General features: G+C 37.2%; 2 protein-coding genes across 2 annotated transcripts; both read left to right on the forward strand.

The window, feature by feature from the left end:
* The first annotated feature begins 221 nt into the window (after window positions 1–221).
* Window positions 222–19,400, forward strand: LOC144448107 (uncharacterized). Its single transcript, XM_078138260.1, has 13 exons — window positions 222–253; window positions 2,375–2,660; window positions 4,110–4,244; window positions 6,016–6,236; window positions 6,697–6,846; window positions 7,409–7,556; window positions 8,002–8,185; window positions 8,483–8,950; window positions 9,530–9,670; window positions 10,345–10,496; window positions 11,408–15,621; window positions 17,309–17,437; window positions 18,578–19,400. Exons 2-13 carry the CDS (start codon window positions 2,411–2,413, stop codon window positions 18,773–18,775), a joined length of 6,390 nt encoding a protein of 2,129 aa, XP_077994386.1. The 5' UTR covers window positions 222–253; window positions 2,375–2,410; the 3' UTR covers window positions 18,776–19,400.
* Window positions 19,401–22,219: 2,819 nt separating this feature from the next.
* On the forward strand, window positions 22,220–23,303 carry LOC144448108 (uncharacterized). Its single transcript, XM_078138261.1, has 2 exons — window positions 22,220–22,932; window positions 23,225–23,303. The coding sequence occupies exons 1-2, from the start codon at window positions 22,220–22,222 to the stop codon at window positions 23,301–23,303; spliced, it is 792 nt and encodes a 263-aa protein (XP_077994387.1).
* Window positions 23,304–23,964: the final 661 nt, after the last annotated feature.

Genomic DNA, 23,964 nt, shown 5'->3' on the forward strand with positions numbered 1-23,964 from the left:
TTTCTTCCTATAACCCTGCTATTGCTGAAGCGTTGTATGGACATTGAGTCAGAAAACAGATATCGTTAATGGGGATATTTCTCCTTATTTCAGCACATAATTGGTTACATTTTCGACAATATCACTTCGATTTCGAGAGCACATCACTCACTAGCTACTTCCGGTATCTTTGGAATGTCTTCTCCGGATGCATTGTGGGATCACTCAGACACAAAATGGCGGATGTTTCTGTCCGGGCTGACTCGTAATTGAGGTGAGAATTTTTTTTCGAAATTCATCTTTAATACAGTAAAATATGCGTACGGTCTCACCAAATTATGACGAAATTGATTTTGTTTCACCATTTTACCAAGATCTTTTTGAAATTTATGGAACATTTTTCTCACTAACACGAGGGGAAAGTTTATACTGAGCGGCGTTGTATCCGCTGACCGAAGCGTTATTACATGTAGTAAAACTCGATGAATGTGAAACGTTTTCGCTTGCCAAGCAAATCTGGGAAGGACGTGAAAATACTGTTAACTGTGTCATTACGACCTGCATTTAAATGTAATTGTCATGTTCGTTTGTTCTGAGAGATGAAATACAGCGCTAAATCTGCACAATCTTTGGGAAAAAACCAGCGACCATAACACTTCGTCGGCGTCGTAAAAACCCAGGCGAGGTACGCAGTCTTTGACATTGTCACCCAGTGCAGTGGAAACACCCGTTTACTAAAATTGTTGTCATCAAAGTCGTGGTCAGTTTACTACCTATTTCTACGTTTTATATGCATGTTGATGGGTGCAAGTAGGGCGCATTGACAGACATCTTACTTCAGAAGCAAAGACTGTCATTCGCAGTGTTGTGAATGCGTACACAAAAGGTCAAGTGGCAGTCATTGCATTATAGAATGGCCAGACACAGCGTACATATCATGTGTTGTTTTTTTATTCCGAGTAGTTGCGGAAGCTAGATGTATGAGATATTTAAAAAAAAATATTTTATGGGATGTTTGTAATTTTAAACAATGCTGGTATCACAATTTGTTTATTCCCAGAGTCAGAGAATGCTAGTACCATCTGAATATAACCAAACAAACAAATCACTGGTGTCGCCACTGTCGAAACCATCCATAAACTAGACACTTTTGTTCTGAAACCAGACTGTAGGCTACTTTACATCTCATTCTGAGATCTTGCTGACTGCCAGATATGCAAATAGCAAAGTCATGACATTTACATCTAAACAAAGGGATGTTCTGTCATTCATTGGTTTGTACAGTCACTGAAGTAGTGACCCATATGTATATCATATAAGCAGGAACTTGTTGTAAAGACCTGATCCCAGATTCTCGCATAAGTGTTGAGTCGTAAGGCCTAAGAAAAAATTGTGTGGTTCTGATTACGCTCAATTTTAGAATAGGTGGGGTAGGTAGATTTTTTATTTTATTATATATATATTTTTTTTCAGTGTTTTATTTAAGGGCGGTAAGTAGGTAAAATCTACCGGGGTTCCCACATCATTTTACCGGGGTTCCCCACCTAAACTATGATACATTGCATGGGAAGCACTACCAGTTTTACCTCTTTCCCCCTTTCTGTTACCGGGGTTCCCAAACCTTAGCAAAAACACTGTTTTTCATATGTGACTGCCTCGTTCAGTTATGTTTTCCATTGTTTTCCATATGGTCTCTGTGTTATTGGTTTCTCCTCATCGGATGTACAGCCATTACAGATTGGAAGAACAGTTTTATATTGTCTTTTTAAGATGATGTCAGTTTTGGCATCCACTATTTCTTGCGAGACTTCACAATTTTCATCATTTTATTATATTTTTCTCTTGAATACGTAAAAAAAATTTTAGGATCAGAGTGAAAAACTAGGTGGAACCAAACAATTTTTTTTTGGCCAAAGGATTGTGTACGGCTATTATTTTATTGAGAACCAACTTTTTCTTAGCTCTGACAGAATTTTGATCTTACTCCAAAGTGGGCTTTAAATTTCTACCAATTGCATTAAGATATTAATATATATATATATATATATATATATATATATATATATATATATATATATATATATATATATATATATATATATATATATATATATATATTAAGAAAATTGATACGTATGTTTGTATTTGTGTGTTACAGTATACTTATAAGTTATCACTATAACCCAGGGTTACCAATACAAGAATTGTAGCAGTGTGCATGTAAAAAAAAGGTGTTCAACACTTTGTATACTATTTATATGTTACAGTGTACATGTAAGTTATGTCATTGTAACCCAGGGTTACCAATACAAGAATTGTAGATTTAACACTTACATTGCAGTGTGCATGTAAAAAAAAGGTGTTTAACACTTTGTATACTATTTATATGTTACAGTGTACATGTAAGTTATCACTTTTAACCAGTGCAAAGATGGCAGACAGAGAAGACGCTGTTGATGATCTACCATTCATTTTACAATCTGGGGATCTATTAACTGGTCCACCACACGGCAGAAAGAGAAAAATAGAAGAAGGCTCACCTTTTGACACAGACAGTGAATCAGAGTCATCGGGTGATGACGACCACAAAGATGGCAATGTTGGATCAGAAAATAAAAAACAGAAATTTGATGATGAGGATAATGATAAAGATGAAAGTGAGGAGGATGATGATGATGAAGGTAATCACATCTCAAGATCCAAGAAAAAATTATTATTTTTACTCTGTATAGGGCAGGGCTCGAAATTAATTTTTTTCTTTGGTATTCTTAGTGGGCTACCAATTTCAGAAAGTGCTGGCCCAAGGATGTTGACCTATAGTCCTAAATTCCTGAACCAAAAACAGAGCTCTTCTATTGGAAATATGAGTGTTATTAATATATTTTTTAAAGTCAGTAAATCTTCCATTAACTTAAATGATTACATAATCAGTTGTAGCCTGAGTGGACTACAAGCTGCAAATTATGGTAGTCCCATGACAAGAATTGGTTGTCTGTGGACACGGCACTACTGTTAATTTCGAGCCCTGGAGGGTCTTTCAAGAATGTCTGAGACTAATGTCTTTTTTGTGAAAACAACTCAAAATTTTGAGACTAGTTGTCAATGATACATAGACCACTAAACACTGCTTATAGATTATCCAATGTATATTGTAGTACTAGTAGTCTGTGCATGTTTGACCAATTGAAATCAGTAGACAACTGTATGGTGAAACAATTCATTCCCAAATTTAAATATGAGATTGTAGTCTGTTAGACCAGTGGAAATCAATAGAAAACTAATGCTGGAACAGTTCCTATTGCTAAATCTGACTACCCGAGTTAAAATACAAAAACTGAATTTTGAGTCCTTGGAGGCGTGTGTAGTAGCAAATCTTGCCATTTTTGTGTACCCATTTACTGCATAGACTAATATCCTCATTATCATAGTCTCATTTAAATTTGTAAATGCATGAAAAGATTGGGAGGCTGTACATTTTGTACCCATTTATTTGTAATTGCTATACAGTGTTACAACTGCAGACATCAGACCGTGGACAAACAGAACTTGTTACAAACAAGGAAAATAAACAAATTAATTGGATTAATAACACTTGGCTCAGCATGTTGGAAAAACCGAGACTTGTATTACATTCCATATGGTTTGATAAGAACAGATTTATGGCCTCTTTATGTGTACATGAAATGCCAGGAAAACTAGAAATCTGTTTGTGAATGTGAATGTAAAGTGGCCATAAAACTGTTCTTATTAAATGATGGAATATAATACAAGTCTTTGTACTTCCAACATGCTGTGCCAAGTGTTATTAATCCAATTCTTTTGTTTACTTTCCCTGTTTGTAACATGTTTCGTTTGTCCACGGTTTGATGCCTGCAGCTGTATATACTGTAGAGGGAGACATTGTTAAGAAACATGTTGGTTTCCTGGTTGACTTGCTGATGTTTCATTTAAACCCAAAGATTTTGAATCTGTCCCACATTAGTACTGTAATATCAATGGTGTCATAAAGAATTGATCAGACCATTGTTTATATCACTAACATTTTCGGTGCAAGACTTGTTTTTCTTGCTATTATTTTAACCCCAAAAATGATCCAATATACTGTTATTTGCTGTGTGTATGACCTGTAGATGGAGATGATGATGATGATGATGATGATGAGGAAGAAGATGATGATGAAAGTGATCATGAGGCGAATGATGGAGAACACCAAGCAGAGGAAGAGGAGGGTGAATCTGATGATGATAATGAAGAGGAGGAAGGAGGTAATATTAATTGCCCCCTTATCTTTCATCCCATAATGTAAAGCTTACATACATACATACATACATACATACATGCATACATACATACATACATACATACATACATACATACATACATACATACATACATACATACATAAATACATGCATACATACATACATACATACATAAATACATGCACACATGCACACATACATACATACATAAATACATGCATACATACATACATACATACATACACACATACATACATACATACATACATACATACATACATACATACATACATACATACATACATACATACATACATATACATACATACATAAATACAGTACATACATACATACATACATACATACATACATACATACATGCATACATACATACATACATACATACATAAATACAGTACATACATACATACATACATACATACATACATACATACATACATACATACTAACATACATACAACGAAATATCCCATGTGATTAACATTTGTATGTCTTTGATGTATGATTGTTACTGTAGTGTAAAACCAACAACATACCAGTAACTAATGAGCATTTCTACTCACAGTCAAACAAATTTGGAAGCAAATCCTAAAGTGTCAAGTGTTTTTTCCAGGACATCTGACAGTAGTCCATTGCACTACATCCCTCATGACGTTGACATGACGACATCAGCAGAAAATGTTGGACTTGCTTCTAAGAAAGTTTTGATGTTGTGAATGGAAATTTTCATTAGTTACTATTATGTTGTTGGTTTTTTCACCACCGTAACAGTGTTACACCAGAGATTTTGTGTCATTTGACACACATTTTCTGTGCCTGACCCACTTTTTAAAAAGTGACAGGTCATAGATAACCCACTCTGAAAGATGTTCTAATACAAAAATTTCAAAATTCTGCGACTCATCAATGTGAAAAGCAATGTACTAATTTTTATAAAAAAGGAGACTTTAAGTTTGTAATCTCTTCTGAAGACTTAGTGATGTTACTCACACTTACCACAATATAATCTCTCCCTGTATTCAAATAGCGAATTCCATATGATACTTATTTGTACAAAGTAATGTTAGATGTGAATAAACTTTATCCTGATAAATTTCGTCAACCTCAGGTTCTTGCATTACTTTCATCTCATCAGTTGCACAATAAGGATTGCACATAATTATTCTTTTGTTCTGGACATACTTTTTCTATAGCTCTGCCAGACAACTGTTCTTTCATCCCTACATTTTAACCCTTTTTTATGAGTTAGCCTTTACATTTCTCTAATTCAACATCATCAAAGGATGGCTGTAGCGAACTTGCAATCCAGACTGAGCATACTCAGATGCAAAGGACTATGGGATTATCTGTGTTTATCGTAATACCTAATCTGGAGTTACCGATAAAAAAACCTCCCACAGTGGTCAGGGTAAACTATGAATTGACCATTCGTGGTTACAAACAATGTAACAGTATTGTTTACAATACCAATTTATTAGTATTTATTATCACATTTCCCATGATGCAACATTCAACATGGCGGGTTTGCAAGTTCCCTATTCTCCTCACATATCAATATTTTGTCACTCAGGATGTCACGATGACGTAGCAATACATTTTGTGGCTGTCATACATCAGGTTCTCAGGAACCAATAATGTAGGCATACATTGTGATGATGTAGAATGGCCTGAAAATACATCCTGTATTTAATGTTTGAACACGTACAACTTTGCTTGCACAATGTTTAAAACACTATTCTCTTTTGTTCCTAAGAAGATGATTCCGAAGATGACAGTGAAGATGATGATGATGATGATGAAGAAGATGATGATAATGAAGATGAAGAAAATGAGGAGGATGAAACTCATGAGTGTTCAGATGTAGAGACTGAGAAATGTCCTGTGTGTTTAAATCCATTTGAAGAACAAGATGTGGGGACACCTGAAAGCTGTGACCATACATTTTGTCTGGAATGTATTCTAGAATGGTCCAAGGTAGGAGAATGAATTGATGGAGTCAAATACAAATGTATCTGTGAAAATAATAGTCATATGGTTGTTCAGATCCCATTATTTTGTCTGTCACATATTTACCGCTATCTAGTGGCAATACAAATTGTGATGGAAATTGATAATGTCATTTCGTATCTCCATTATTTTGTCTGTCACAAGCAATCCTCACATTTTAGCGCCACCTAGTGGCAATATAAGCTGTAATGGAAATTGATAATATATTTAGAAAATCTAAAATGGCAGTAATAAGCCAAATATTGTGAATTTGTTTACACTAGTTTTATATCAGCTCGTCAGAGTTTAATGAAAACTAAAACTAATCAAGTTAACAAGTATATATTACTATCAGTTGCAAATTCAAAAACGTTTGCTAACTGTTGGTTGTGCAGTATTTGTCTGTACAAAAACTAGAAGCATTAATGAATATTTTGTATCCCTTTAGAATGTAAATACTTGTCCAGTGGATCGTCAACTTTTCCGTTCTATACTGGTTCGACATTCCTATCACGGAACTGTTGTGAGACGTATAGAAGTTGATGATCGTACCGTGGAAGAAGATGAAGATGATGGCGATGAACCAACGTATTGTGAGGTATGGTATAGTTAGTCATCTTCTACTGTTCACGTTGTTTGCAGTTCATGCGATAACATTTTACCCTCATACTAGAGGGTCAAAATGAAACAAGAAGGTCAGCTATGCATGTGTAGTACGTAGAGCAGAAGCCATGTTGTCGACCACGAATTTGAATGATTATTATACTTGTGACATGCCTAGGTTGTACAATTCTATTTCAGGTAATAGAATTTCAAACCCTTGAAGACACTTGCCTGATTTTCATGTAAGGAGGACACCCTCACATGGCCATAAATTGCCATTATCCAGCAACATATTAACCAATCAGAGAGATCCTTTAAAGTAAACAAATGACTATTTGGAAAAGTTATAGCTTCACACATGACAAATGGATGCAGCAATCTTAAAATGAAAGCCCATGAATCACTTATGTGGAATGCATTGCTAGTTGCTGTAATCAGATAACATTTTGCTGTGTAGATAAGTCAAATATTGTGTTTTGGCTATCAATTCTGAAATCACTGAATGCAAAGCTTGCTCATTGTCAGTCTCTAAAGATATAAATTTCACACTTCCTTAGGTGTGTGGCCGATGTGACAGGGAAGACAGACTCTTACTATGCGATGGCTGTGACTCTGGGTATCACTGTGAATGTTTAGACCCTCCACTTGAATCCATCCCCATTGAGGAATGGTTTTGTCCAGAATGTACCACAGATGACAAGGAAGGTAAGTGTATAATTGTGTGATGAATTTTGGTTATCATTTTGAATGTTTAGCCCCTCCATTTTGAATCCATCCCCATTGAGGGATGGTTTTACCAGTACGAACCACAGATAAAAAGGGGTGTACATATAACTTATAAGTTAACTGTGTCATGGACTTTGGTTATCACTTTGAATGGTAAGACTTGCTCTGCTTGAACCTATCCCTATTGAGGAATGGTTTTGTCCAGAATATATCATGGTTCCGGCGGGATGGGGTCATAGCTTACTGTGTGACAGGATTTAGACATGCTGTCTGACTGCAAGTCTGTGGATCTTTCACTTGAATGTATACCTACCTGTTCTAGAATTGTTGTGTATTTGTTCACTATTTGGTAATATAAGTACTTTGGTAAATCCAAATGTTGTGGTAAAATTATGAATCTTGAGAACAATAATTTTCTTTTCAGAATTAGCTGAGATTATCAGCAGTGATGAAGATGAACTACTCAATCTTCTAGATGATCAAACACCAGATCTGTCTATATCACGATTACGGCAGAGGCCGATGAGAGCAATAGCTCGTACACGTGTCAGTGAGCGTGTACGAGCCAATGTCCAGAGAGCTAGAGAGAGGGCACGAGAGAGAGCTGGGTGGGAAGATACTGAGACAGAGGTGAGTATTAGTTAAGAGCTGGTCAGGTTCATAGTTACAGCAGAAATATCGAAGGGTTGTCAAAAGACTGTGTATCGTACACATTTTATGTTCCCAAGAACAATTTAGATGGGTTAGAAACAGGCTTCCAACAGAGACACAGAGAGACAAACAGACAGAACGCTAAGGTAGAAAGTGAATAGAGTGTAAACTGGTGTAACACAATTGGCAACTATGACTGGTCAGATTAGTTCTCACCTGCTATGAATTTGCTTATGTCTATTCAATTCAAAGAGTACAAGAAGAGCGACTATCACTACAGAAAGGTCAAGAACAACTCCAAGAGCAAGATCAACCTCTACAACCAAGCGTAGTACAAGTAAAACAAAAACCAAGAAGACCACAAGAAAAAGGAAAACTACAAAGCGAAAGGGTGTGAAACGAAAAACTCGCAAAAAGAAAACCCCAACTTCAAAGACCAAGACGGGCACCAAGAGGAAAACAAAGAAACGAAGACGGAGAAGGAAAACAAAGGGAAGAAGAACTAAAACTTCTACAAAGAAAAGAACCAGTAAAGTGAAAGCACCAATTCCGAAGACTGTACGAGGTCGCATTGCTAATAAATTAGGACTGGTGAAAGCACGGACAGGAAGTATCGTACCTGATGTCAAAGGTCATTCAGCCAGGTCTTTAGACTACAGACGTAGTGAAATTGGTGTAGCGTCATTATCACTCACTGGTGACGACGGTTTCCTTTATCAAGGGTAAGAGATTTTATTGTTAGTGATAAAACATTTACGTCATTACAAATCATTATCAGTTGGATGTTATGCATGTTCTTGTTTTGTCTGACATTGTTACAGGGACGTATGGCATCTGCCATATAGTTCTTGTTTATTAAAACAACTCTGTAAGAGATAAACACATTCAACAACTGCATCCATGTTGATTTTTGTTCCAGCACAACTTCCTTTATTTGGTGTTTTGGATCTAGGATAGCGTGATGTGTTATGTTTTGACAACTTACAACACTTAATATATTGTATGTCTTTACATTTACATGCACCTTGTTGCATTCTTGACTGCCACGAACAAGCAAATGAACTGATGTTATTTTGCAAGATGTAGTTGTTACCAAGTCCTGTATTGTATTGCTCAGTCATGCTGTTTGAAAACCCTTATAGATTACCGGTCTATTTTAAGATACTTGTTTAAACTATCAGCCCTTTCAGTTATCACACATCCAATGGATGACATGTCCAAATGTATGCATGACAAGTCATTCATTTCATGTCAAATATGGATGTAAAATTTAGATACTGAGGTTGTAATATGTCTTCCAGGGAAGAGGCTGGCGCTAGTACCCAGCATGCAACAGTTTCAGGAGTAGCAACCACTGGAATGTCTAGACGTCATGTTAAATTACTGTCAAGATCTGCCCTGTGTTCACATCAACCAGTAGCTAAACCAATGGCAAGGCGTAGGTAAGTCGTATCACTGATGGACATTCATGTTTTGTATCAAGTTTGGTCATGTGTGTGAATGCTTTTGTTGTTCTAAACTTCTGGTATAGTGCAACATGATTGTATCATGTATGCCCATGATGTGTAATGCAAAACCACACAACTCTCTCTCTCTCTACATGCTTCTGTATAGGTTATCTTGCTTTAGTTTAGCCAACTGTTATTCTTCAAAACTTTATTTTTTGATACGGAAAGGGTGACGTTCCAATCCCTGGGTTATGGTGTTACAAAATGTATCTTAATATTAAGGATTACATTGGATCATTCTGATGTTCTCAATGAACCTATTCTATAGCTCTGCTAAACAACGTGTTTTTACAAATAGATTTTAATCCTAATCTGATATGGTTAAATGAATGAATTATGATACAAATGCTACAAGCAAGATGTGTAATTGCATTCCATATTACAGAATGGGAAAAGCATGTCTTCATCTTGCTATGACTTTCTTTGAGTTGAGTTATATACATAATGTACAGTTTATCCTTTGTATATCATTTATAAGGTGTGTGGTCAAACCTTGTTCTCAATGGCATAAACTGAAAGTACACATTAGAATACACAGCTCATAGATTACATTCAAACTATCACTATTCTTCATCTTCAAATGATCTTGTCCCTCTTTTTTGCTACAGAGAGAACAGAGCTACAGAGACGGTTTCCATACCAACACCACCAGTGCTAGATCTGTTGGGTAGTATTATGCAGGGACAGACCTTGCTACACATGCCAAGTAGTAACGTCACAATCAGCAGAGACGGCTCACTAAAACCAAATATCTCCTCAGGTAAGGAATTTTTTGTAGATGTCGGGGATATAAATCCTCTTGTTTTTCATGACATCTCAATTGAGTGTTTGACAGTTTTGTTCTTGGTATGTTTAAGACTTTACAGGGGATTCAGTATTAGCATGCGGTTTCGATCAGATGTGTTATCAGGTTCAACTGACTACAGTATTTTATGTTAAGATGAACACAATAAAGATAGCGGAGATTTCTTCTCACTTGTAAAGTGTTTCATTGTCCAGTCAGTGTACAGTTGAATGTTTGGAGATGTCAAATCTGCTAGTCTACCATGTGTCTAGTTTAATAGTAGTAGTGTACATATATACTACTATTTACATCATTAACCAAATTCAGAGAAGATACTTTGTAAGCAATGATTGTGTGCCCACTTTACTGTGTTCCTTAAAGTGGCCATATGGATGAGGATTGTTTATTTCACAAAACACTTCCTGCTTTGAAAATCAACATTTGCCAAGTCCTTGTCGGTAACTCAATAAATTGCAAAAATTAATACATGTGTAAAATCTTGGCATACAATAACACACTTTTTACACATTTTTTTTTAGCTTTTTTGCTATGCATTGAGTCACAAACACAGACTTGGCATATGTTGGTTCACATTGATTTTGTATGTAGGAAGCCATGATAAAAGTATTTTATTAATTAATAATCCAAAATAACTACCCAATCCTTATCCGTGTGGCCACTTTAACATTGAATGTGGCCAGTCTCACTGATCTTGATGCCTCATCTGATTAAAAAGGCTTGCTTAAGTCAGATTCCCTGTAGTTTTTGAGAAATCTTGTAATATTACAGTTTATTATTTTCCTAAGGTGTAGGGGTGATTTTGTATTTTCTGACCCCATGTTGTACAACAGGTTGTTATATTTCTTTGTGAATCATTTATATTGTAGATACCCTGAAATCACCAACCAAACAACCTGTAGAGAAAGCAAATGATGTACACAAGGTCAACAAGTCTCAGGAAAACCCCAGTGATTCTGTCAACAGTCCAGATAAAACAGCTTCCAATGAAAGTGAGAGAAGAGAACAGTCCAGTAGCCAACAAGACAATACTGCGCCTGAGTCACAACACACCACTTACCATGAAAATGAAGAGATGACTGCTGGTAGTGCTGAACCAGGAGATGATAAGGAAGATGTCAATGTACTCAGTGATGTAAGTGATGAAAGTGAAAAAGATAATGAGCAGGAGAGAGATGAAGAAGAGATGGAAGGAAATTCAGTAACTGATGATGAAGAGAAGAATCAAGATGAGTGTCTTGATAACGACAGACATAATAGTGATTCAGATGAAGATGAGAAACAAAGTGATGGAGATAATTACCATGGTGATGGTTTCCAAGACAGTAGTGAAGATGAACTTGTCAGAGGTTCCGATGGAGAACCATTGGAGTTACAAATTGATGAAGATAAGATGAGTGAAAAGGAGAATGAAGCTGTTGAAAATGATGAGAATGTTGTAAGTGAAGATGATGCAGAGGAGAATAAGATTGACAGTGACGAAGATCAGAATCAAAATGAAAATAAAGATTTGAGTGACGTTGACAAGAATGATGAGAAAATGAGTCCTGAGCAAGCTGCAGAGATGGAAGATGTGGAGATGGAAGATGATGATGATGATGTGGAGGAGAACGAATCTCATGGAAGTGATGCTGAAGATAATGATGATGGTAATGAGATAGAGGAAGTCGAAAAGGAAATATTTGGCAATGACGATGAGGAGGTGGAGAACAACATTGAGGAGATTGGTGATGAAGATGATGAACAACAAAGTGAGGAGGAAGAGGCAAATGCTCCTGATGACAGCAATGATGAAAAAGTAGATGATGTAGGAGAAGATGAAGAAAACAAAGAAGGTGAAAATGATGTTGAAGTTGATGCAAGTGATAATGAAAGTCATGGTGATGATGATGATAGAAATGATGTGATTGACTCAATTAGTGAGGCCAGTGGTCAAGCTTCAGATGGGCATGAAGGACTTAATGATGATGAAGGTATTACAAATGTCAGTGATGGAGAAGAGAGTGTACAAGATGAACATTCAGCAAATGATGAGGATGAAGAGGAGAGACTTAGTGGAGATGAAATTGTTGATGATGGAAGAGATGAAGATTATCAAGCTGATGAGAATGTGCAGTCAGAGATAAAAGACGATGATGGTGATGATGATATTGATGATGGTGCTGATGGGGATGACGATGATGGTAATGTTGATGATCATGAAGATGAATCTGAGATCAAAGCAACAGAAGAACTGGAGGAAAGCAGAGAGGAGGGGGAGGAGAGAGAGGAGGGAGATGAACATGAAGGAGATCTCAATGAGGGAGATCTCAATGAGGGTGAGGAGGAAGATGCAATTGAAGAGGAGTTAGATGAAAGAGAAGAGGGCGAGATGGTAGAAGATGTAGAGGACAGGACTGATAAAGAAAATTCCAGAGTGACATCCAAGAGACAAGATAGAAGTAGAGGTCATAGTGAAGAAAGAGAAACAGAAGAGGGCGAGATCATCGAAAGGAAAGCAGAAAGACGGCGACATGAGAAAGAACGATCAAGACGAAACAGAAGTAGGGTCATCAAACTTAACAGAGATAGTGGGAGGAAAATTGTAAGTGAACTATCACATGGAAGAAATTCTCCAAGTTATGCATCCTGGGAGTCAAGTTCACCAAGAGTTCCAATATCTGAGTTACCAAGGATTCCTAAACTGAAGAGAGAGAGGAGTGAAGAGAGGGGGAAAGACAAACACACATCTAAGGTTTCTTCAAAAACTAAAAGTAGGAAAGATCGGGAGAGTAGAGACACAAAGAAAGACAAATATGAGAAATCAGACAGGGGTAAGACAGTGGAGAAGAGAAATGTGAAAACAGACAAAAAGGAAAGGAGAAACCGGTCAAGTAGCCGAGATAGAGGAAAAGGGAAAAAACACAGGGACTCTTCCAGGGATAGAGGTGAAAGAGTCTCATGGAAAAATGAACATGGGGAGGATGTGTACAGGAAAGTGGAGAGAACAGAAAGAGATATTTTAATAAGTGTACGAAACACAGACAGGCGAGAGAAAAAAGATGAGAAACGTAGGAGAGCTGATGACTCTAACAAGGTAACAGATAGGTGGAGAGATGATCGCAGGGGAGATAGACAGAGAGGAGATAGACATAGTCGAGATAAAACAAGAGATAGAGATAGGATGTCTTTGTCTAAGTCTAACTCACCTAGTCTTAGATCACCACTAAGAAGCTCATCTTTGGAGAGACGTCGTCGTGAAGAAAGGCGGCGGAGTGATGACAAAGCTGTTGATGTATCTCGATATTGGGATGGGGGCAAGTATAGGGAAAGGGAATGGGATAGGTACAAGGTGAGACATGGTGATATGTGGAGAGTTGATAGAACACTTGCTTGGGGGGAGGGTAGGAGAGAAATTATCCTACCCAAAGAGACAGAGAGGCTAAGATTTGATTCAGTACAGGATAGATTGAGGAGGGTAGAGTCACCTGCAGTGCGAACAGACACTAGGGAAAGCAGGTACAAGACTAAAGATATCACATCAAGAGAAAAGAGGGAACCAGTTGATTTGTTTAAAAGGAAAGACTCTGATAAAGTCAAGGAGGACACTAAGCGTAAAGATTCACGGAAAACTGAGGAAAAACGTAAAACAATTAGCAAAGAAAAAATGGAAAAAGAAAGGGTGAAGGGAAGGGAAAGTTCAGAAGAAAGTAAGAGGAATAAAGATGACAAAAGTGAAATAACTAAAACTCAAAAACCTTCAACGACAACAAAAGAACCCAAAAAGAAGAAGAATTCAAAAAGTAGTAAAGAGAAAATTGAAAAATTGGAAATTGTGAAAGAGTATGTCAAGGCTGAACTTGAGAAGGAGGAATATGCGATTGCCAAGGAAACAATTCAACAAGAAAGTTTGAATCTCGGTGTTCTAGATAAAGAAATAAAACAGACAAATAAACTTTCTGAGGAAGAAATTATGGCTAGGCAAGGGTTGAAATTGAAACGGTCACTGTCAGACTCTGGAGATAAGAGTACAACAAAGAAGAGAAGAAGAACTACAAGTTCTGAACTCGATGAACATACAAGTGAAGAGGCTGATAGACTGTCTATAGTGGATGATTGGCTGTCTAATCATGTGACTGCTAATGACTTTGATTCTGAAAATATTAGTAATAGTGCTACATCACTGCCGGATGTGAATAATAGTAATATTGCCGATCTCACAAGTGGAGTGGTTTCACCTGAATCTGAAAAAGGAAAAACAATTCTCGATGAGTCTGTTCCCAGTGTGTGTAATCAAGACAAAAAGGAATATGATCCATATGAACCAACTGGGACACCCAGTCCACCTTCCGGACAGGATCAGAACAATGAAAGTACATTTAAGATGCCTGATTTACCAACACACAAGGAGGTTGTCATTTCACCACCTGCAAATCCTCCAAATTTTGGTAACAGGACCGGACCACCGTTAGGTCTTGTGCCCCCACCCCCACCAACACAACAACACTTACAAACATTAGGAATGAATGTTGTTAGGCCTGGACTGTCCAATCTGCCAACTACTGTGTCAGTGCCTTTAAATGTACAACATATAGTCAGGCCTACTGGAATGCCAATCCCGCAGCCTGGCATGCCACCTATCATGAACTTTCCTGCCAATGTCAATAATCCATTGATTAGTCAAGTCAGGTTAATGAACTTATTACCAGCGCTAGCAGCTCAGCAGGGTCAGTTTGGTAACCAGTTTCCACAGCAACCACCAGGTGGTCAGTTTAATCAGACTCAACAGAGTAATGTGGGAAACACTAGTGGAGGTAGTACTAGTTCCTATGGAGTCAATCCTTCACCGGATATTCCAAGTAGTAATTCACAAAATAAGACTGCGTCTATGCAAAACAGAGTCAGGGAAAATAACCATCAAAGAAAAGATGAAACCAAAGTTGCTAAACCTGCAACACCACCAGATGAAACCATGGAAACGGTTGACATGGAGATTGATATGTCGCCGAGCAGTGATACTGGAAAGTTAGAAATTAATCCTGTTATTGAAGAAGATGTGGAGTCGTCAGCTGTAGAACTATATAATAAAGGCAGTCGAGATAGAGTAAGTAGTCACAATATTACAGTTTGTAATTCTAGTTCATAATGGAATATTGTCCCTTATATTTGTAACAGGTCAGCTGAAGAAGACATGAAGGACTTAAGAGTAGGCAGTGTGTTTGTTGTCAATGCCAAGTTGATAAAATGTCTAATCACTTTAATATAATTATTAACAAAGATGACAGCCTGTACATGTACAGATTCTTTGCATAGATTTCCATGTACCATAATATTGGTGGGTACACCCAAGTAAAAAATGTGGGAAACACGGGTAAATTTTAGCTACTTTCAACACTGAACAAAATTTAAAAACATTCATAGACATGTTTCCATTTCAATGATGCATTGTGTATCTCCCCATAGATCGCAATATATTCTGCATGTCCAGGGGGTTTGCCCGTGCTACTCGGGGATGTTTGTCACCTGACCAAACCCTGGGTTAATTAAATTCTTTCTCATTGATAGCATTTAGTCTTTGTTCTATAAAAAAAATCACTGATGAAGAGGTGAACATGTCTTTCTGTCATTTCACAATGAAAACGTTATTTGAAATGTAATAGGGACAAAATACATCTAAATGTACGAATATAAGCAGCGGTATTTCATACAATGCATCTTGCAACTGAATAATCAACTGTTTAGAAGTTTAATCACCATAGCGGTGTTCTTGTTAATAGGGAACTTGCAAACCTGCCATGTTGAATGTTGCATCATGGGAAATGTGATAATAAATACGAATCAAATAGTTTTGTAAACAATAATGTTTTTAACCACAAATAAGCAATTCATAATCACCCTAATCATTATGGGAGGTTTATTTTATCGGTAGCTGCAGATTAGGTATTACGATAACCACAGATAATCCCATAGTCCTTTGCATCTGAGCATGCTCAGTCTGGATTGCAAGTTCCCTATTGCAGTGAAAGGATAAGCTCTATCTGAGTTTTCATCAAAGTTTTTATCTTATCCCCCGCCATGATGATGATGATGATATGTATGGAAATCTATGCAAGTTGGTAAATTTTCCTCTATGGTTACCTAATTACAAAGCAAGACACTGGATAGGCAGTTATATAGACTTTGTTACCTCGAAATCTCTCGGCTACAATTCAATTCCCTCTCACGCTAAAATTGTTGGTGTTTTACATGTATCTGTCAATAGCGTCATAACCCATAGTCAAGTTATGTGGGAATTTTGACTTGTCTCCCCTTATGCCTAGTATTTCCCTAACAGTTTTTTACTCCAATGGAGCCGGTCAATCAATCAGTAAATTTATAAAGCACCAGTTTCCACTACGGTGTAGAGTTCAGAGGCACTATACAGTTAGAATGCTTTGGAAACTAGGTATGTCTTTAATTTCGTTTTGAACACATTAGCTGTTGGTATTTGTCGTATTTCCAATGTCTGTGCATTCCATAAACAAGATGCAACACGTGAGAATGCACACCTGCCATATGACAACAGTTTGTAATTGGGTTTATGCAATAAACATTTGGCAGATATCTATCTGAAGAGTGTATAAATGTTTATTTACACTTTCAGTCCACTGTGAAACATTCTTGGTCTTTGAACGCATGACTAACATCATACATGTACATGTATGGATTCTGATGGTATTCTTTATGCAGTCACTCCATTTCAACACATTGAATGCATGACTTTAACTCCCCGTGTGTGTGAATTTTGACAGTACTTACAGAAACTTCATCACCAAGAGAGAGTTGTGGAGGAAGTGAAATTAGCAATTAAACCATTTTATCAGAAGAAACTGATAGACAAAGATGAGTACAAAGAAATCCTCAGGAAAGCAGTCAACAAGGTGAGTTATAGTTTACCTTGTGTACTGTGATATATACACAGCACTGAAAATAGATACGTTAGACATCTTATAAAAAGTGGCTCAGCTGTCATTGCCACATCTGTATCTGTAGAATACTGTGTAAAACGTCCAAAAACAGGTTATCACATACACAGATATGCAAATACTGACGCTGGTAGCAACTTAGTAATAATGAGCTTGTTGAACAATTTACATGATATCCAGAGTGTGTAAGCACTGTTTAAAAGTTGTAGGAGATGATACGTTTCCTAATGTTCAAGGGTACAAAGTTCCATTCAGAGATTGTTCTTGGCGCAAAAGAATGCTAGTATGAATTTACTATTGACGGAATGCATTGATAACATTTGGTATCAGGAGTTGTCTAGACAGGCATGTGCCTGGTGATGGAAGGACACATTTCTTGACTGCATCTGTTTGATTTGAAGTTTTTTGCATGCATGTTAATCTGGTTATAGCTGTATGTTCTTCAAGTGATTTCTATTTCAGTTGATGGCTCATACTAAGTGGATGCTGGACTTCCAACTGCAGTCATTTATAACAAACCTGGCTGCTCTTTGTTGAACTTTTTCTACCTCCTCTATTTAGACTTTCAGAAAGTACATGTGTAGTATTACATTAATTGCTCTGTGAAAGAGAGAGACTTGTTTTGTTAAGGTACCAAGACATACGAAATGCAAGACTAGAGAATTTAGCATTGATCTACCTTGTGGAATCTAACCGGAACCGAGTCTATTTTAATCGAATGTAATTTATATATAGCATTTACAGCTATACAGCCCTGGTAATTGGTCGTTTCAGCACCTGACTCTTTCGACTCCAGTCTTCCGGCACTGGTACTGGTAGCAAAGATGTTTTTGCCCCAATACCCAAGCCATTTCGATACCAGTTTAAGTAAGGATAGCCAAGCCATTTTTGGCATCAATATCATGGACATTTCATCGGTATCAAATATGTATGATTGTCTTAGTGATGGTGTCGAAAAGTCCTTGGTGGTGCTGCCGAAACGTCCAACGTGGTGCTTAAACAGCTGGGGCCAAAACAGACAGGGGGCGAAATGTCCAGAAATCAACTGTATCAGTATTTGTATGATCATTGAGTGAATTGTTTTTTCTCTTACAGATCTGTCACAGTAGAAGTGGAGTCATCAATCCAGTCAAAATTAAGGGACTTGTAGAGGGTTACGTTAAAAAATATCAGGAAAAGAGAAAATTTGAAATTAAGGCTAAACTAGGTAGGCCAAGTGTCAGTAGCAGTAGCAGTAGCAGTAATGCTAAGAGAAGTACCGCACACATCAAGACTTCCAAAACAGATCGGTGATAGTATCACTCACAGGTCACGTTCTTACTGACCATTTCCACAGGACAATGTTTTGATTTACTGCTTAAAAGTACCATCATTTTACAAGAGAAATATACAATATTTATTTTTGTTTATAAACAGTATTAAGGCAGCTGTATTTACTAAGTTAAAAGACTTTGCCTATTATAATGGGCGTGACATCTGTCAATCATGTATAAAAAACAAAAGAACATTTAAGGTTGGTCTACAGGTGGCGCTCTTCCCTACCACCTGACAGTTTCACATTACAACTTTGAATTGCAAACTTTTTAATTCTTTATTTGAATAGAATAGAAATAGCCTGAATTTAAAAACAAGATGTACATAAGCTTTTCTGACTTGATATTCCATTTGACGAATACTTTTACTCATGAAATATTGGTTAGCTCTAAGTCTAAAGATTTTTTAGAATTCAAAATTTGCGCAATTATGGTACAATTGAATGAGTTGATTAGGATCATGGCATCTCTCAGTACAGTATGGAATGAATATCCATTTTATCTCATCTTTGTTGTGCTGTTGTAGGCACTGGTGAAATGACGATGCCAAGAATAAACTTGAATTAACATTTTGTCCATTCATAGAAATGTCTTGATGTATACGTGTCGCAACTTGTAATAAAATATGTACATACAGCAACCAATGTCATGGCAATTTTGTATTTCTTTGTATAGTATGTTTGCTCTGTTTTTTTCTGCCCCAGGGAATACAGTCTGGAGGTGGCTTACAGTTGTGATTCTGTCTAGTATGCATGTACTGTTTCTAGCCATACTTCTAACATTGATTAGCAATTGCCTTTTATATCAAACTTGACACCAAGATGACATACAAAATATAATGTATCATAAAAAGCAAGATTGGGGTTGTACATTTATAGAAAGTGTAGCCCAAGCAACTGTGGAATAAGTCGATTGTTTAGAAACAGGTTCTGGAAAGGAATGATGTCCATACACAACCAAGTACTATAAGAACAGCTACTCGCACTTTATTGACATCTAACAGAACTCCTGCAGATCACACAGAAATAAAGGTTTATATAGGTTTTCCTACATTTCATACATATTGGTGCGAATTTGGTATTGACCTTCATATGATTGGTCAATTATGTATGAAGAGATAGGATTGGCAGTAAAGATTGTTTGAACTTAAGATTAACTAATTTGATAAAATTTGGATTGGTTATGAAGATTCCAGTCAGGATCATAATTTGACTCAAGCTCTCTGTATATTTCATTACCAATAGCAACATCACTCAGTATATATGAAACAACCGCTGTTGTGCCCTTCAAAACGCCGCTAAGTTAGGAGGTGAGATCAAGAGTTCATCGTAGGATATAAAACTAAATTCTTATACTTAGGCCTCAGACTCCCCCCTCCCTTCTAACTGAATTGACCAAAATTGAAAATTGCTTCAAACCACACAATTTGAAATCAGTATGTAGTGCTATGAATATTTACAACCCATAACACCAAAGTAAAGCATTTTCTGTATATACCACAATTGTTTAAAGCATCCATATCAAGTGTAAAAGTATACTGTTTCATTTGCTAATTGACCACATTAGAAAGGCCACATGCTAGGCTTGTAAATAAACTAATATTGAAACAGTATACTTTACACTGATATGAATGCTGTGAAGGAGTGTAGCACATAGAGAAAGTGCTTTACTTCAGTGTTACTTGTTGTAGTATGTTGTGAGTAAAAAAACTTCTTTTGCTGACACTTTATGTCATGCTTTTAACAAATTCTTCCATTTCTCAATTTGACATTTTAGGGGAGAACCATTTGATTTCTGGGGGGGGGGGAGTATGGAGGATTTTGAGAAAAAAAAATTGTTTCCAGGTGAACCAGAAAAAAAAAATTGATCCTGAAATGACTTGAGAAAAAAAATTGTCATACCATGAAAGGTCACAGCCTTTGTGCAATCAGGAGCGGGCGATGCAGCAATGAGAGTAAGGAAATCCTGAAATCCAGGTAGGAAACTGTAACTACTACAATCACAGTTGTATGTATACAAAAGCCCCTATCTCATGCAACGTTACCCATAAATATGCTTAGAACTAAAGGCAGATTCCTTATATAAGGTGATGAGAGGACCAAGTACTGCGAGAATTAGATATTTGAAGATATTAAATTTCTTCTTTCCATTCCTGCGATTCTTCCTGGTATCCTCTTCCCAGCTGAAGAGTTCATCTTCTATTGAATCTGTACCCTGTCCGAGTAATAACAGCTGATAGGATGGTTTGACCTTCATACTTCAAACTTGGTATTTATGAACAGGAATAGCCGAATCAATTTGGGAGTTGGAATAAAGCTTAGTTACTGCGCACACTGAAAATTGGCCTTCTCTGTGAACAGATTACAACGGGTAATCAAGTATAACACTGACTTCGTCTAAAGGAGAAGTGTGAAAACGAGTAGTATGGTGAAAGTTAAGGTTGTGTAGGCTGGTTCGTAGTTTCGTTCAGCTGAAGTACACACTCACAGCTACCTCACTTAAAGGTGTATCTTTAGTCCATGTTCACGTGACTCTGTGGTATAAATTAGTCAAAGGAAAACTACCGGTGATAGCCAGCAGGAGTACGGGGATTTGTCGAAATGTTCACGCTATATACAGGCCAAATCACTGATGCTAGTACTCCTATCCAGTAGACAGGATATCTACCCAACCGATGATTTGTAGTCTGCCAAAAGTTGAGAGGGTTGCTTGTGTAGTATATCCAAATCTACAATGCCTTTGATAAGTTATCTGAAAGGAAAGAATATAAATAAGTTTACATTATTTATGATAACAAGCAAAAAACCGACAAGGCGAAGTAGGTGACTCGTATTTTTCTTGGATGAACGAAGAAAAAGGAAATGCCTGATGGGAACAGTCGTGCGAAACCCAACTGGCAGGACTAACCGAAGACCTAACCAAACAATTAGATCGACCTAGACAAATAGATCTGTGCCTTCTTCATGGTTCCCCACCAACTTCTACTTGCTAAAATCAAGTTATGTAAGGATACATTGAACACTTTCTAACCTCACGCGAGCAAAGAGTCGTCATCGACGGACAGTCATTATCCAATTCGTCTTTGATCTCTGGTGTTCCCCTGGGGGACCGTACTCGGCCCCTATTATTTCTCACATACATAAATGACCTTGTATATGTCACTTCACAAGTAAGGTTACTCGCAGTCGTATACAAAGAAACCAACACTCCGGCTGGCAAGAAAACACCAAAAAAGAATTTAAATTGTCTTTGCAATTGGGACAAATCCCGGCTGACATGTGTAACATGTGACAGTGTTTTCATTATGCACGCAATAAACAGCCTAAACTTTGGAGTCCCACAGGGATCAGTTCTAGGTCCCATACTCTTTACCATGTATGTCGCACCCTTAGGGGATCTGATTTCACGACATAATCTAAACAGTATGATGTATGCTGATGACTCTCAACTTTACCAGATGATGAAACGATCACAACACATGAACACAGTCTCGCGTATTGAAGCATGCATTGCTGATATACGAACTTGGTATGCATGGAATAAATTAAAGCTTAATGACAGTAAAACAGAGATAATCCACTTCTCATCTCGATTCAGTAAAACCAATCCTGTACCATGTATCACAATTGGGGACAGCACTGTCAACACATCATCCACAACACGTCACCTTGGGGTTATACTTGACTCGGAACTTAGAATGACTTGTCATGTAAATAACATCTGCAGAGCAGCATCCCTAGCCATTCGAAAGATCGGCCAAATTAGAAAGTACCTCGACAATACCAGTACCGAAAGACTAATCCATGCATTTGTTACCTCTAGGCTGGATTATTGCAATTCCATCCTCTATGGATTACCAGACAAAGAGATCAACAAACTTCAACGTGTGCAGAACACAGCTGCTAGACTTGTTGCCAAACTACGCAAATATGATCATGTCTCACCAGTATTACATAATCTTCATTGGTTACCTGTACGTCAACGTATTGCATACAAAATCTTGCTCGTCACCTACAAGGCTGTCAACAAACTCTCACCATCCTACATCATTGAACTAATACCCATACACAAGCCAACGCGTGCCCTACGTTCTAGTACTCATCTTACACTTGCCATTCCACGTGTTGCAACTACCACGTACGGAGATCGCGCCTTCTCTGTTGCCGGTCCTAAGTTATGGAACTCTCTCCCAATTCACATTAGGAGAGCGGTATCGATCGAAACATTCAAGTCCCAACTAAAGACATACTTGTTTACAAACTTTTAGAACATACTATACTTTTATATGCAGTAATCAATAAGTTTTGTTTTTTAGTGAATTTCAAGTTCGTGCTTTTTTTTTGCTTTTTTTTTCTCAGTATTGTAAAGCGCATTGAGGCTGTTGCGTAATGCGCTGATAAGAATTTATTATTATTATTATTATTAATAGACAAGAAAAATCCACTCCATACCAACATCACATGAACAATACCATTATTCATGAAGTAGATCACCATCCTTACCAATAGGAATAGAATTGTAAAGCAACCTTTCATGGGTCAGACATATTCACTAAAACTGTCAACCGTAAACAAAACAACCAGGCCTACTAGAAGGGGAATCTTTGGAATTTTCCTCAACACACGAAGTATTACGTAATAGCATACAAAACACTTGTTCGACCTCGATTCGAAAACTGTAGCTCTATCTGGGACCTTACCAGAAAACTCACCAGTAAGTTATTTAGAGGTACAGTTGTGAACCACTGTGGTGTGGTATAAGTATGAACAACGCATTACAAACTTAATGACTAATTAAAAAAAAATTGCACTGCTATCCCATTTGAAAAAAAAAATGATGCAGGACTGACAGTAGAAAAAAAAATTGCTGTCACTCTGACTGGAAAAAAAATTTGCTCCCATACCTACCACCTCCATACCCCCCAGAAATCAAATGGTTCTCCCCTTAAACAGATATTTGTTTTTAGGGGTACAAAACATCCATTAAAAGTAAAATCGATTTTGTAGGACGAGAACTAAAATGGCACCCCCCCCCCCCCGTAAAATTATTTTTATCCTACTGTTGTGAAACGGGCCAGTCGATGACCTATTACGTAGTTAGATGACCTATGACGATTGGTATTTGATTGGGACACTCGTTTTGGGAAGGTATTCTTATAAGGGAATCTGG

The sequence above is a fragment of the Glandiceps talaboti genome, chromosome 17, assembly GCF_964340395.1.
Source record: "Glandiceps talaboti chromosome 17, keGlaTala1.1, whole genome shotgun sequence".
Lineage (NCBI taxonomy): Eukaryota > Metazoa > Hemichordata > Enteropneusta > Spengelidae > Glandiceps > Glandiceps talaboti.

Coding starts and splice junctions, on each gene's coding strand:
- LOC144448108 (XM_078138261.1), top strand. CDS start 22,220: ATGATGTATGCTGATGACTCTCAACTTTACCAGATGATGAAACGATCA. Junction 22,933..23,224: donor CCACGTGTTGCAACTACCAC/GTACGGAGATCG, acceptor TATTATTAATAG/ACAAGAAAAATCCACTCCAT.
- LOC144448107 (XM_078138260.1), top strand. CDS start 2,411: ATGGCAGACAGAGAAGACGCTGTTGATGATCTACCATTCATTTTACAA. Junction 2,661..4,109: donor GGAGGATGATGATGATGAAG/GTAATCACATCT, acceptor TATGACCTGTAG/ATGGAGATGATGATGATGAT. Junction 9,671..10,344: donor AAACCAATGGCAAGGCGTAG/GTAAGTCGTATC, acceptor TTTTTGCTACAG/AGAGAACAGAGCTACAGAGA.